Here is a 13059-nt window from a genome sequence, read left to right as displayed (position 1 = left end):
TGCTAAGCGACCTGTTAAAATGTTTCAAAATTTTTCGTTAACCAGCCAAGCTAGGCATCTCACGATTTTTCCAAAACTGTGCTATTATAATTCTTGCAGCAGTTATTAAATAAAGCAAAATTGTTTCATATTTTCTCTTGATTTGAAAATTAATTTTATCTAACATATTTAACAGATATATCTCTGATCTCATTTCAAATTTAATTTTTAACATGTGTTCTATTTCTGTATGTATGCTCGTTCAATACAATTTTAATTTTGGGCATCTCCACCAAACATGAATCCAAGTTCCAACTGTCTTATTATATTTTCAACATGAACTGGGTCCTGTTTTATATTTTTTTGCTATTCTACTGGGTGTTAGATGCCAGCTATGCTCCATTTTCCAAAAAATTTCATGGAGATTTTGGGATTTTGTGAATTTTTTTGTTTTTTCTCTGGCCAATTTCCAGCTGTCCAATTCAATTGGCCCATTTGGTCATCATATCTGTGATGGGTTCTTTTTCATGTTCCAAATTCCTAAGGAAGCTATGCAATTTTTTTTCCAGTTACTTCCGACAAAATTTTTGAGAATTCTAATTCAGATTTTTCTTCTTCAAAGTCGTGGTTTCTTTGGTCCATCTTAAATCTTTCTTTAATCTATAGATCTGTAAATCTTTCTTTAATCTGTAGATAAAGGTACCAATGCACTTTTGGATCTAACTGTTTTAATACCTCAATAGGTTTCATCTCATACTTGTTAAATTTTGATTTGTATAGAATATCTGTATAAGTCAGCCATGTATCTAAAGCTTTCCATCTCCCTATGAATGCCTCTTGGGGAGATATCCATAAAAGAATCTTCCGATAGACTTTTCTTCTAGTCTTTGCCCATACTTTTAAGAGAGATCTTCTTATTACATGTTTTGTGTCCATTAATTATAATCTATGCTTTCTGTTCTTCATATATTCTTTTTATCCACATTTCGACATTTTCTCCTAAGTTCATCCTTCACATAATTTCAAACATACAGTTCCAATTTACACTATCGAACGCTTTTTCTGCATCCAGAAAAATCAAACCTAATTTTTTGTCATTGTTCCGTTCATAATATTCCAATATGTCCATCACAAATCTAATGTTGTCTTTTAATTGTCTTTTCGGTAAGAAGCCCATTTTTTCTCTTTCAATATAGTCCTGTAATATTAGTTTAAGTCTGTCAGATGTTAACTTCTATAAGTCAATCTCAAATTTATTTCTTGTTTAGAAAATTAACTATTCAAAGCTTAAAATGGCCCAGAGAGTGGTATCCAATACATGGTGAAATTATCCCACACACCCTCTAAGTAGCGCAGGTGGTGTTTGGAGGAAAATAAAGCTTTTAAAAAAATAACTGGAGGGGTTGTAGTGGGAGGGCCTAGCTCAATGAAGTTTCCAGGTGGGCAAGACAGCCCCCTATACCCCAACAGCTGCCCACTCCTTTTATTGTGGGTCTCCACAAACAATCAGAAGATTGAAAAGACTGTTTGATCTCTGTCAGTTAAATTTGCCACTCTACTGTGTGGTGGTTTGAGTGTTGAACTAGGATGCTTTGAAACCAAGGCTTGAATCCCTTCTCAGCCATGGAAGCTCACTGGGGGACCATGGGCAAATCGTAAGCTCTCAGCCTAAAAGGCAGGCAATGGAAAACCCTGTTTGACCAAATCATGCCAAGCAAACCCTACAATAGGGTCACCTTATGGTTGCCATAAGTTGGAAATACTTAAAAGCACAACAACAACAACTATGGCGATGCACATACACCTTGATGCAAACAGGTGGGAACAGGAAGAAGGAAAAGTTTCTACTGCGATCCATGCCAATCCCTCACCCATGACAATGGATCTTTATTTATTTATTTATTAAAATATTTATGGCCTACTCTATATTAAGAGATCCCAGGATGATTTGCAATAGCATTAAAACAAGTTAAACTGGCTAAAAACAGTAAGATAGTTTAAATAAGCTAAAAACATATTAAACAATATTAATGAGTTAAAAACAGATTTTAAAAATCTTGAAGTTTTTGTAACTATAAATAACAGTATTTGTGTTGCATTAATGAGTTCACCTTTGTGTTGTAAAGTTCGCCTAAAGACTTCGGTGAACAGTCAAGTTTTAACTTGGTGCCCAAATGACAAGTGTGCTGCTGCCAGTCAGACCTCCGGGGGAGAGAGATAAGGAATTCTGGAGGCTGCTGTTTTTTACTTTGCATGTTGTAAACTGGCACAGACAACTACAGTAGGAATATTTAAAGCAGGATCCTATTTTTCCTTAGTTCAAACTGTATCTCATTGCTTACTACAGACACCTGCTGCAACCCAACACCAAAAATCTATATTGCTCCAGTCCTCCTTCACGTCTTCAACAGTCTCCCAACTTTTGAAAAGTGTGAACAGGTAGGAAATCATTTTTAAAAGCATCAACCTACTGCCACACAGCTTGTATCAGTGTTGAATTTGTTTTATCTTACACGGGAGCAAATCTCAAATGGACAGACCTGAAATACCTGGGTTTATAGAATTAAACAATCATGAACTCAAAGACAGAAATATCTCCAACTTTCAATTTCTGTATACAAAACAGAATGCATTCAACTTAACAGGATGGTTTTGATGATGAATCTAAAAAGCACATTTCACATAAAATGTGGAATGAATAACATTTATAAGAAAATGTCCTATCTCTTATCTGAGTATATAAGATTCTAGAAAATATTTTTTTAAATATGTGAGTGACAAGCAAAACGAGTGGTTGCACGTAAACAAGACTTAGAAGTTTAGACGGAAAATATGAAAAAGTCTAATTCCATTACCCTTCTGTGCTTTTGCTGTTATTTCAAAGTACTTCACAGTAAGATCTTGTATAGAAAGTACAGCCATTTGGGCCTTCCGCTGCCAGTCTGCATCTTCTTTTTGGAGGCTTTCAATTCTTCGGGGTCCTAAGTAATCATTTTCTATGGAAATCTGAAAGTAAATCAATCCATTACATCCATCCTCAAATTAAGAGATGCATTAAAAATCTTCGGGAAAGGAAAGCTGTTAAAGCATCCCTAAACCACTTTTAAGTATTATACTGAGGATATGGGCCAAGGCTGGTAAATACTGATGCAAACATCTCTTTTTAGCATTCACTTAAATAATCAAAAACAGGAAAACCACAAACACACACACATAAATAATATAAAAATCATGAGGAGAAGCGGGGAAAGAACAAAGGATATAACTAGGAAGGATGAATGGATGGTAATAGCTTTTCGTGAACTAAAGCTTGGAGAAAAAACCTGAGGAATGAGGGAAAAGAGAATCACTATCTGAAGTTTTGGCTCTTGATATATTTTTAAAAAAACAAAGCTGAGAGTTAGGATAAGATGGGAATGATAAGGCCCTTCAGATGTTGTGGGACTACAAGCCCTAGTATCCTCATCATTGGCTATGCTGGGTAAGGCTGCTGGATTTCAAGACCAACAACATCTGAAGGGCCAAAATGATTCCCTGGTAAATCTTCCTTATTTTGCAAGAGATATTAAAAGGTCTCATGAGATAGTAAAAGGTTCTTGGACAGAGTAATCCAATTCTCTGTTGAAAGCTGGCTGAGGGCATCACTGTACAGATCAGAAGCGTTGCTCTGCCAAAGAAAAGGAGTTCATAGACACAATGGCACTTCTGCCCCAGCAACAAGCCTCTACAGCCATGGAAAGCTAGGGGCAAAGAAGCATTACTGACAGTGTTCCCACCAGCTTAAGAGTCTTTGAAGCAAAACACTGCAAGGCTACATCAGGACATTTTTGAATCCGTAAGAATGACTGGCCTCTTCTACCCTTGGTATGCCCATGGATCCAGCCTTGCTCTACATAAGCATGAAGGTACTTTAGACTGCATCCACACTGGCGAAATAATGCAGTTTGACATCACTTTAACTGCTATGGCTCAATGCTATGGAATTCTGGAATTTGTAGTTTTGACAGACATTTAGCCTTCTCTTTCAAAGACCTCTGGTGCCACAGCAAATTACAGTTCCCAGAATTCCATAGTCTTGAGTGTCATGGCAGTTAAAGTAGTGTCAAACTGCATTATTTCGCCAGTGTGGATGCAGTGCAAAAGGGTTTTCAAAAACACACACACACCAAACACTAGGTTGCTACAGCAAGCCAGAAATACTCAGAAAGATGTGATTCGTCAGCGACATAAATTTCCCCACCCCCACACATTCACAAAGTATCTCTAGTTCTAGTAATCATAAATTATTTGTACTGGCCATGAAAAATATTGATGAAAGAGCTGGGTGGTTTTAAGTTTCAATCCAGCAAGTATATTATTCCAAGAAAGAGAAGAGAGGGGGAAGGAAACATACTCTCGTAGATGGCATTCAAATCTAAAGAACAGATTCCCTTCCAAAAATGTACTCCAGGTATTCCTAGTAATCTGATTTATCTGCATTAATGCAGCCTCCCTGCCTCTGTATCAGCTTTCTTGCTTGCTAAAATGAATGACTTTCTAGCCCCAAACAATCTTTTTTGCAAGTGGGTTTGTTGAAAGCTGGCTCCCTCACATACACACAATTTAGATTGCTCTACTTATCTGAGACACATGTCCAATCACATGTACACTCATACATACTGGTGGCAACTTCTTTCTACCAATTGGAGGAACTAGACTGAAGGTAACAGGATGAAGCATGTCATTAGTTACTTTTCAAATCAAGAACTGAAAGGGTGAATTCAGTTTAATAACTTACTATTTCTAAGCAATCAAAACTCTTAAAGAGTGTGCTCTTTTATCATCACAATTTGGAACAGAAAGGCATTCTGGAGGCAATGATGACAAGTTACATGCGACTCTGTCCATTTCTGCTTTTAACAAAAAGCTGTTGCAGAAGACTGGAGTCTTAAGGAAAGACCACTCTGTTGAGCAAGTGAGAAACTCCTTCACCTTAGGCTGCTTTTCTGCACAAAATTTATCTCTCACATACATGGATATGAGCAGCAGCATGTTATTATAAATAATATGCTACTTATATTTAAATAAAAGCAGTATTTTAGCACCCTTTCCTCCCCAATAATCCGTTTGACTCATCTGAACTGACTTATAAAATGTCAAATACAAAAATAGTTTTCCAACATTATGCACAATTATATTCAACGTTTCTGCATTCTAGACCTTTATTAGCATGCTAAGATGCCTAAATTTTAATTATATACTAATGGAAAATACAGCAAAATTAAACACCACAAAGCTATAAAATATACTGCAACTATACATACTGCCTTTGTCTTTGTATTTTGAAGACTGACAGAAAAATGTTTGGTTCTTGCCACCAACATCATGTTTGGCAAGTTATTAAGGTGCTATACATCAGTTATGGAAAATCTTGTAAAGATATTAGTATCCTTTACAGGACTTGCTACTTTGTACATGAAAGCTACTTGCCATAATTGTGCTGAAAATGAAAATACAGTATCCAAAATGGTAAGTGTTACATTCTATGGTAATCTGGAATGTAAGTCTTACCAGTTTTCTAAACATTTCAGAAATATGTCACACCATGTGGGACATGAATTGCTAAAGGCTCAAAATTCAGACAGAGTTTAGAAAAATGTTAAATGATTAGGTGATTTAGCACTCAGCAAAAACACCAAGTTCCTACCTTAGGATCTAAACTTGAAAACATTACCTTTTTGGACAACATGTTTTAGAAAATCACAGCCAGAATGGTCAATAGCCACGATGGCTGGGGGATTCTGAAATATGTAGTCCCAAAAAGTCTGCCTGAATCTGTTCACAAAGTACAGATTGCAGACTATGAAACAGGCTTTTAAAAATGCAATAAAATAAGATTGCTTGAAGACAAAAACAGACATAGCCAAATATCTGCTTCCCATTTCTTTCCTTTTTTAAGGCTATGTCAAGCATTTGAAATGCCCAGTTTCACAAAATAGCCTAAAAATGTTGAGTCCTGTCCCCAAGATGTATGTTTGGCCACTTCCATGGCAATTGGGGGAAGATGCTAATGGCACCTGCTGAGGTTTGGTGCAGGGCAAAAATGCCACGGCCCAAGCAAGTTGGCCTACCACTAGTTGGAAATCTAAGCTTCCTTTCCCCTTCTGGAAAATGACTGTCAGGCTCTCTCCAATATAAGCTTCTATTACTAGCCAAGCCTCTATTGGTCCTTGCCACCTATTCTTTGAGCTCACTAGCAAGTGTAGAAGGCTTGACAAAGTGGCAAGATCTTGCCTCACTTGTGTGAAGACTTGGATTCTTACAAATCAGCAGGAGAAAAGCCACTGTTTCTTTTCTTTTCTGAGTGCTGCTGGAGAAGAGTACCAAGGATACTGTGAACAGCCAAAAAGATAAACAAATGGATCATAGAACAGATCAAGTCGAAAATCTCCCTGGAAGCCAAGATAACTAAACTGAGGATGTTGTACTTTGTTCAAATCATGAGAAGGCACAAACAGTAATACTAAGAAAGGTGGAGGGAAGTAGAAAGGGAGGAAAGCCACATGCTAGATGGAGGGATTCTATAGGGGAGGTCATGGGTATGAATTTGCAGGAACTAAGCAGAGCAATGGAGGATAGGGAGTCTTGGAGATGTCTCATCCACAGGGTCACCAAGAGTCAAGAGTGGTTAACAATAACAAAAAATTATTGTTTTATCTAGACCACTTTTTATGTAAGCCACTGAACAAGCACCAAGGAATTCAGATTAATACATTCCAAATTCTACAGCACATGTCCCAATTCATAACTAGAGAAAAACAAACAACGTCAATTCAGTATCAACATTAGCTTTGGCAGTATCCAGACCAGTGCAAAGCGCCAGCCTGGATACGTACTATGGTTGCCTCGGGGCATCCTTTCCAGACGCCCCACAACCCTAGTACGTAGCCACGGTGTGGCAATGGTGGCGCCCTTTCTACATGGGCGCTGCCATTATGACGTCACTGCCGCGCCACAGTCAAACAGCATGGCACAGACCTGGTGCTGCTTCAGGGCGCTTGTGGCGCCACACGTATTTCTGGTGTGGCCTTTAAACAGCCACGCCAGCGATACAGAGAGAAAGGCCCCTTTCTCCCTTTCCCCACTGCTGTCGGGGTGTCCTTGGGGCATAAAGCCCCAAGGACACCCCTTTCCAGGCCACAGGGAAGCAGCATTTTGCCGCTTCCCCGAGGCCAGGAAAGTGGCGGATCAGGGCCTCTGGGGCTGCCGCTGTGGCAGCTGAGGCCCTGATTCATCAGGGAAAGGGGCAGGTGCAGGCCGCTCCAAAGGGGCACTCTGTATCCTGCCTTTGTTAACTTTAGAGTGTTAACTTGAGAGTCTGAGTTCAAGTTTTCTGGTCAAAGTGAATGAAATGTTTTTCCCCTTATACAAATGTTTCTGAAAGCTATCAAAAGAGAACAAATAGAGCACTGTATATTAATATAGGCATGATCCATTCTATGCCCTACAAATGTTGTTAGATGAACACAACTCTCTATTTGTGGCAGGGAGGTTGGTAACAGGAAATCTGATTTTAGATAAATTTAGAATGTATACTGCTAGTTTGTTACCTTAATTTGCTGTCTCCTGAGCATTGCAAGTTCCCTCATGTCTCTGAATGGCTGCAGCAAGTACTGATAGAGTTCTGTGGTGGCTTCAGCAAGACTACTGTAAGCTTCATCTTCCATTTGATATAATTCAAGCAGTTCTACCATGCTTTCTGTATTCTTGTGCTTTTCCAGGAGCTGTGCAAAAATGAAGGAAAACAATATAACATAATCAAACTTCCCTGTGACCAAGTAAAATCATATAAAGTGACTAACATTTGTAACTTGCAACAGCCACTCACATATGCTGGTGAAATGCTGACTTCATTTATCCCTACTCTCTACTTTTGCTTAGAAGACTTTAAAAGGAGCCAGGAAAACACTGATTCCTCAACTTTCTGTAAAGGTACTATAGTTTTCTATATTATGCCTTATTTTAATTATTTCTGTAAAATAAGAAGTGCTTTAGAAATCTCTACAAACCTGATATATAAATATCCAATATAATCACTCCTTGCTTGCTTTCTGCCGGGAAGCAAAAACCTTTCCATTCCAAAGGGCTTTTAGAAATTGACTACAGTGAGCATATAATGGTATGCTGTCTTATTGATTTTCATCTTCTGTTTTTAATGGATTTTTAAGCCATTTTAATTCTACAGATTGTGCCAATATTGGAGAAAAAGCAGGATATAAATGAAGAAGCAGAGGAGAAGGAGCAGAAGAAGCAGGATCAGGAGGAAAAGGCTCTGTTAAATGTTTCTGACTGAAATGTTGTTGGAACACATCTATGTGTAATGACCTGTAGACTTATAGGACAGTCAGCTGTCAAAATCATCCTGCCCACAGCACCTTGGATCTAAAGACTGGCTCCTAAAAGTTACACATGAGATAAACAGGAAACTTGGAGCCAGCAGCCTTCTCTCTCCTTTTCTCTGCAGCTGTCTCAATGGCCTTTTTCATTTCACAGTTATTTTCTTATGTTCACGGCTACAGATGTGTCACTAATATTTGGCAAAGCAGAACTGTTGCATACAGAAAGGCTACATTAAACAAGTAATTAAAAAAGCAATAAATAGCAGGGTCCATTCCCAAGACTTAGCTGCACATGCCCAGTTATCACAAGACTTCAGAGGGGACTGTCTCTTCATGCACTCCAAAGTGAATGCACATAGGACAGTGTACATGAGTAAGCTGTACCAAGCAAGACTTAATGGAATATGTGAGCTGTACAAAAGAGCTTCCCTTTCCAAGTAATGGCCTGAAACACTGCAGTGAATGTGGGGAGAGTGGAAAGGAAGAGATGGGAAAGAAGGCTCCTCTGGATCACAATCCTAGATAATTATTTCCTGTTCTTGTTGTTGTGTGCCTTCAAGGCATTTCCAACCCTAAAGCCAACATCTCATGGGGTTTTCTTTGCAAGAGTTATTCAGAGGAGGTTTGCCACTGCCTTTCTCTGAAGTTGAGAGTGTGTAACTTGTCCCAGGTCACCCAGTGAGTTTCATGGCTGAGCTGGGAACTGAACTCTGGGGTCCAAAGTCATAGTCTAAACACTCAAACTACTATGCCATGTTGGCTTAATTCAGGGCGGGGGAGACAAAACCAAAAACTTTGGTAGCATCCAATGGGTCTATGAGATATTTGTCTGTAATATGACATAAGAACTTGAAGTGTGGGCTCTTTCAATGTCAAGCATATCCAAAGCCCTGGTCAGACAATGGACAACTTTTCTGCTCTTTTGTTCTGTTCCTGTCTCAACAGACTAACTCAGACAATACTGAATAAAGCAAATCACATTTTAAAATCCTCAACAGAAAACACATGGTTGAACTGTTTAACTGTCTGTACTAAAGAAAACAAAACATAACTTCATATACCGTATTTTCCGGCATATAAGACGACTGGGTGTATAAGACGACCCCAACTTTTCCAGTTAAAAAATAGAGTTTGGGATATACTCGCCGTATAAGACTACCCCTCTTCCAATGCAAACCAAATAAAAATTAAAAAAACAAACAAACAAGCATCAGATTTGATTTCAATATGGTAATTTTAATTCAAATGCTTATGACATGCGAGTACTTAGCAGGAAAACTTGTTGTATACAAAGCCTGCTTGGACTGGTCAGCTCTCCCTGCCTGGCCAGTGCTCCCTGTCTCCAAGATTTTTTTCTACCATATTTGTATAGTGCCGCCATTGCTGCTTTCATACAGTCACCACATACAGAGGGGATGCGGCCGCAGCCGTTTTTTGAGCTTCCCCCACCATATGTGGCGACCGCAGATTCTCCAGTCCAGATTGGAGGTTTCAGCAGCCATCCTATAAGACAACACCCGGCGTATAAGACGACCCCCGACTTTTGAGAAGATTTTCCTGGGTTAAAAAGTAGTCTTATACGCCAGAAAATACAGTATATCAAATTGGAATCACAACTATTCATGCAGTTTTATCTTCCTATCCAACAAATGCAGCTATGTGGAAAACCACAGGGACCATAATTTGAGGTAGGTAGGGTGGGTGTGTGTGTGTGTGTGTGAAGAAGAGGAGGAGGAGGTAAATTATCAAGTAGGGAATGCAACAGAAATATAATGCATGGGTTCTGTCTATTTTATAACAACTATGCATACAATGTCTAAATCTTCCATAAATGCTTATATTGGAAATCTCTTAAATCAATGTTTATATAGGGCATCAATTCCAGATGTCTTCCTTTTTCAGAATATTTCTTTTATAGTCTTCAGGAAAAGCTCAATAAAATTAAGGCTGCAATTAAGAAAACCTCCCAGTTAGCTCACATAGTAGGATTTTTGTCTCTTCAAATCAAGAGCACCTTACACATCATGACAAACTACTTTACTAAAGTACAATAACATCCAAAATCCCCCAAACAGTGATACCTTTATGGGGCCAACCAAAATGCATAAAATACATGACACAAGCTTTTAAAGCTCCACTGGCTTCTTCATCATGCAAAGATGTTACAAATCATATAAGAAAATAAAAATATGGCAATGCTAAGAGTCACAAGCCTACGTTTTGTCAAGATGTTGTTGTTGTTCTCAGTTATGATGGTATAGAAGAATACATGTAAACAGGCCATTCCTTGTTCTGGCCATGTGGATTCTGGGAGACAAAGAATGGTAAAATTCAGGAAATAAAAATTCAGTAAAGTTTATGGACTAGCTTCCAATGTACTAAGAGGTAAAGGGGGCAGTATGATCCATGTAGGTCTGTGAAGCAAATGATCACTCTAAGTCTGTGCACACATGTGCATGTGGATACCATGGATACACCCACTGAATAAAGTGATTAACAAGCATTACATTGGCATAAAAATTAATACACAGGTGGGTAAAGTGTGGTCCCCAGCCCCATTTTTATGCTCCTCTAAGCCCCCCAGGGTCCTCAGATTTAGAGGAGGCCATTGCAGAACATTGCCAGCATTATCTCCCTGCTGTGCAGTTTGCTGCCAAAATTCAGTAGCAAACTGCTGCAAGACCCTGCAAGGCTAAAAATGAAATAGCTCCTCCAAAAAACCAAAGCAAATGTGTCCTGCACAGTTGATCTGATCCAGCAGACCCATGGCTCTTTCATATGGGCAGTTCCCCTTCCCAGAGAATTCAGAAACCAGAACTAAAGTCAGTGAACAGAGGGACACTATGCTGACTTAACTGCTATGTGATGTTTGGTGGCAGGCCCAGTAATTTCATCATGACTAGAGAGGAAACAGAGAAATAGGCTGCTCAAAGCAGGATGGTTTTTCCTGCTTTCACTTGCCTCTGCCCTATAATTTGGGAAGAAATGCAACTACTAGCACATTGCACTAACAGGATTCTTGCCTACATCCACTGCAGCAGAAACAACAGTCTCCAGTGAAAATTTAGAGACCAACAAATGTATTAATAGCATGCAAATTGTAATCCATTTCTTTAGAAACATATATAAGCTTGGGGTTGGGATTATAGAGAATGAGATCAAGAGGGAAAGTAAATGCAAAAACTACAGACAGTGACAATTACGTTAATAGCACTGACTATTCATGCAACCCTTTACTGATACCACAAACATTTTTGCACTAGCTAAACCAGTTTAACACATATAGATCAAGTTTACTACAGCACTTCATAAATAACCACCAGCAAGCAATGCTTTGTTCTGCATTACATTATACAACCCTTATATTAGATATTACTCTAACACAAAAAATGAGGATAACTCCTAAATGCATAAGGCTAGGAACTTGTTGTGCTATTGCAGTGGTGAAACATGTTGTGCCTCAGTACATATTCTGCACTGGCCTCTGCAAGTTCCCCAATGAGGTCTCAGATCCCATTAGGGAATAATGAGAGTCCCATTCTGGATTATGCACACACGTTTCAGTGTGTATTCCACATGCAGATCTCCACTTCCATTCTCATCAGCTGGATAGGGTCATTGTGAATGTCCAATAAAAGCACTCCACATGTGTAACACATGGCTGTGCATGTCTACTACCAGGATGCTGGCCACAGTGTGGTGAAAAACTGTTAAAAGTTCTATATTTTCTTCTTGCAACAACATGCCAGCACCATTTGAGTCATTATGAATTTCATTTATATTCCATTATTTGTAGTCCTTCGTGGAATTTAAAGTGTCATTCTATCTTCACTAAATTGTTAAGGGTTAAGTTTAAGATTGAGTAATAAAGAATTGCTGAGGATTACCCAGTACATTTAACAGCTGGATGAGGATCTGGATGAGGATCTTGACTTTACATGTTTTGTAAATGTAATATATTAGGAATTATGGATCACTCACAACCTATGCAAAGGGATGTAATCCTGCCTCGGTCCACCTGGGAGAGGTGAGAAAATATAAATAAATATTATTACTGTATCATCGTTGTCGTCGTCGTCTTGTAGCACCTTTGAGACTGAGAGAGGGAAATTGGTAGCATATGCTTTCGTAGACTAAGTCTATTTCATCAATGCATGAAATGAAGTGCCTAGGGACAGACATTTATATCTACGAATGAGCAGGATGTCTGTGTGATTAGTAATAGAAATGAAAAACTTGTTGGTATGATGATGAAGTGACAGATTCAGTTTTAACAATTGGGGGACAAAGGTGGAAGGAAAGATGTTGCCTAAAACCTAGGTTAGTAGAGAACCATATGAATGGGAAAGGGAGTTATTGGGATGTAGTATGTACTGGCTGGGAACCAGAAGGGAGATGTGATAGGGAAATTGGTAGCATATGCTTTCGTAGACTAAGTCTATTTCATCAATGCATGAAATGAAGTGCCTAGGGACAGACATTTATATCTACGAATGAGCAGGATGTCTGTGTGATTAGTAATAGAAATGAAAAACTTGTTGGTATGATGATGAAGTGACAGATTCAGTTTTAACAATTGGGGGACAAAGGTGGAAGGAAAGATGTTGCCTAAAACCTAGGTTAGTAGAGAACCATATGAATGGGAAAGGGAGTTATTGGGATGTAGTATGTACTGGCTGGGAACCAGAAGGGAGATGTGATA

At 38.8% G+C, this 13059-nt stretch overlaps 1 protein-coding gene across 1 annotated transcript in view; it reads right to left on the bottom strand.

The window, feature by feature from the left end:
* JMY (junction mediating and regulatory protein, p53 cofactor) overlaps window positions 1–13059 on the bottom strand; it is a 60414-nt gene that overhangs the window by 29949 nt on the left and 17406 nt on the right. Inside the window, exons 3-4 of the mRNA XM_042451346.1 lie at window positions 7569–7742; window positions 2835–2985 (exon numbers count right to left, since the gene is read on the bottom strand). Coding sequence (XP_042307280.1) covers window positions 2835–2985; window positions 7569–7742 — 325 coding nt within the window. The remainder of the gene's footprint in view (window positions 1–2834; window positions 2986–7568; window positions 7743–13059) is intronic.

Source organism: Sceloporus undulatus, chromosome 2 (assembly GCF_019175285.1).
Source record: "Sceloporus undulatus isolate JIND9_A2432 ecotype Alabama chromosome 2, SceUnd_v1.1, whole genome shotgun sequence".
NCBI classification, from domain to species: Eukaryota; Metazoa; Chordata; class Lepidosauria; order Squamata; family Phrynosomatidae; genus Sceloporus; species Sceloporus undulatus.
Note: the sequence above shows the minus strand (reverse complement) of the source record. Positions and strands in the feature narration are given on the sequence as shown.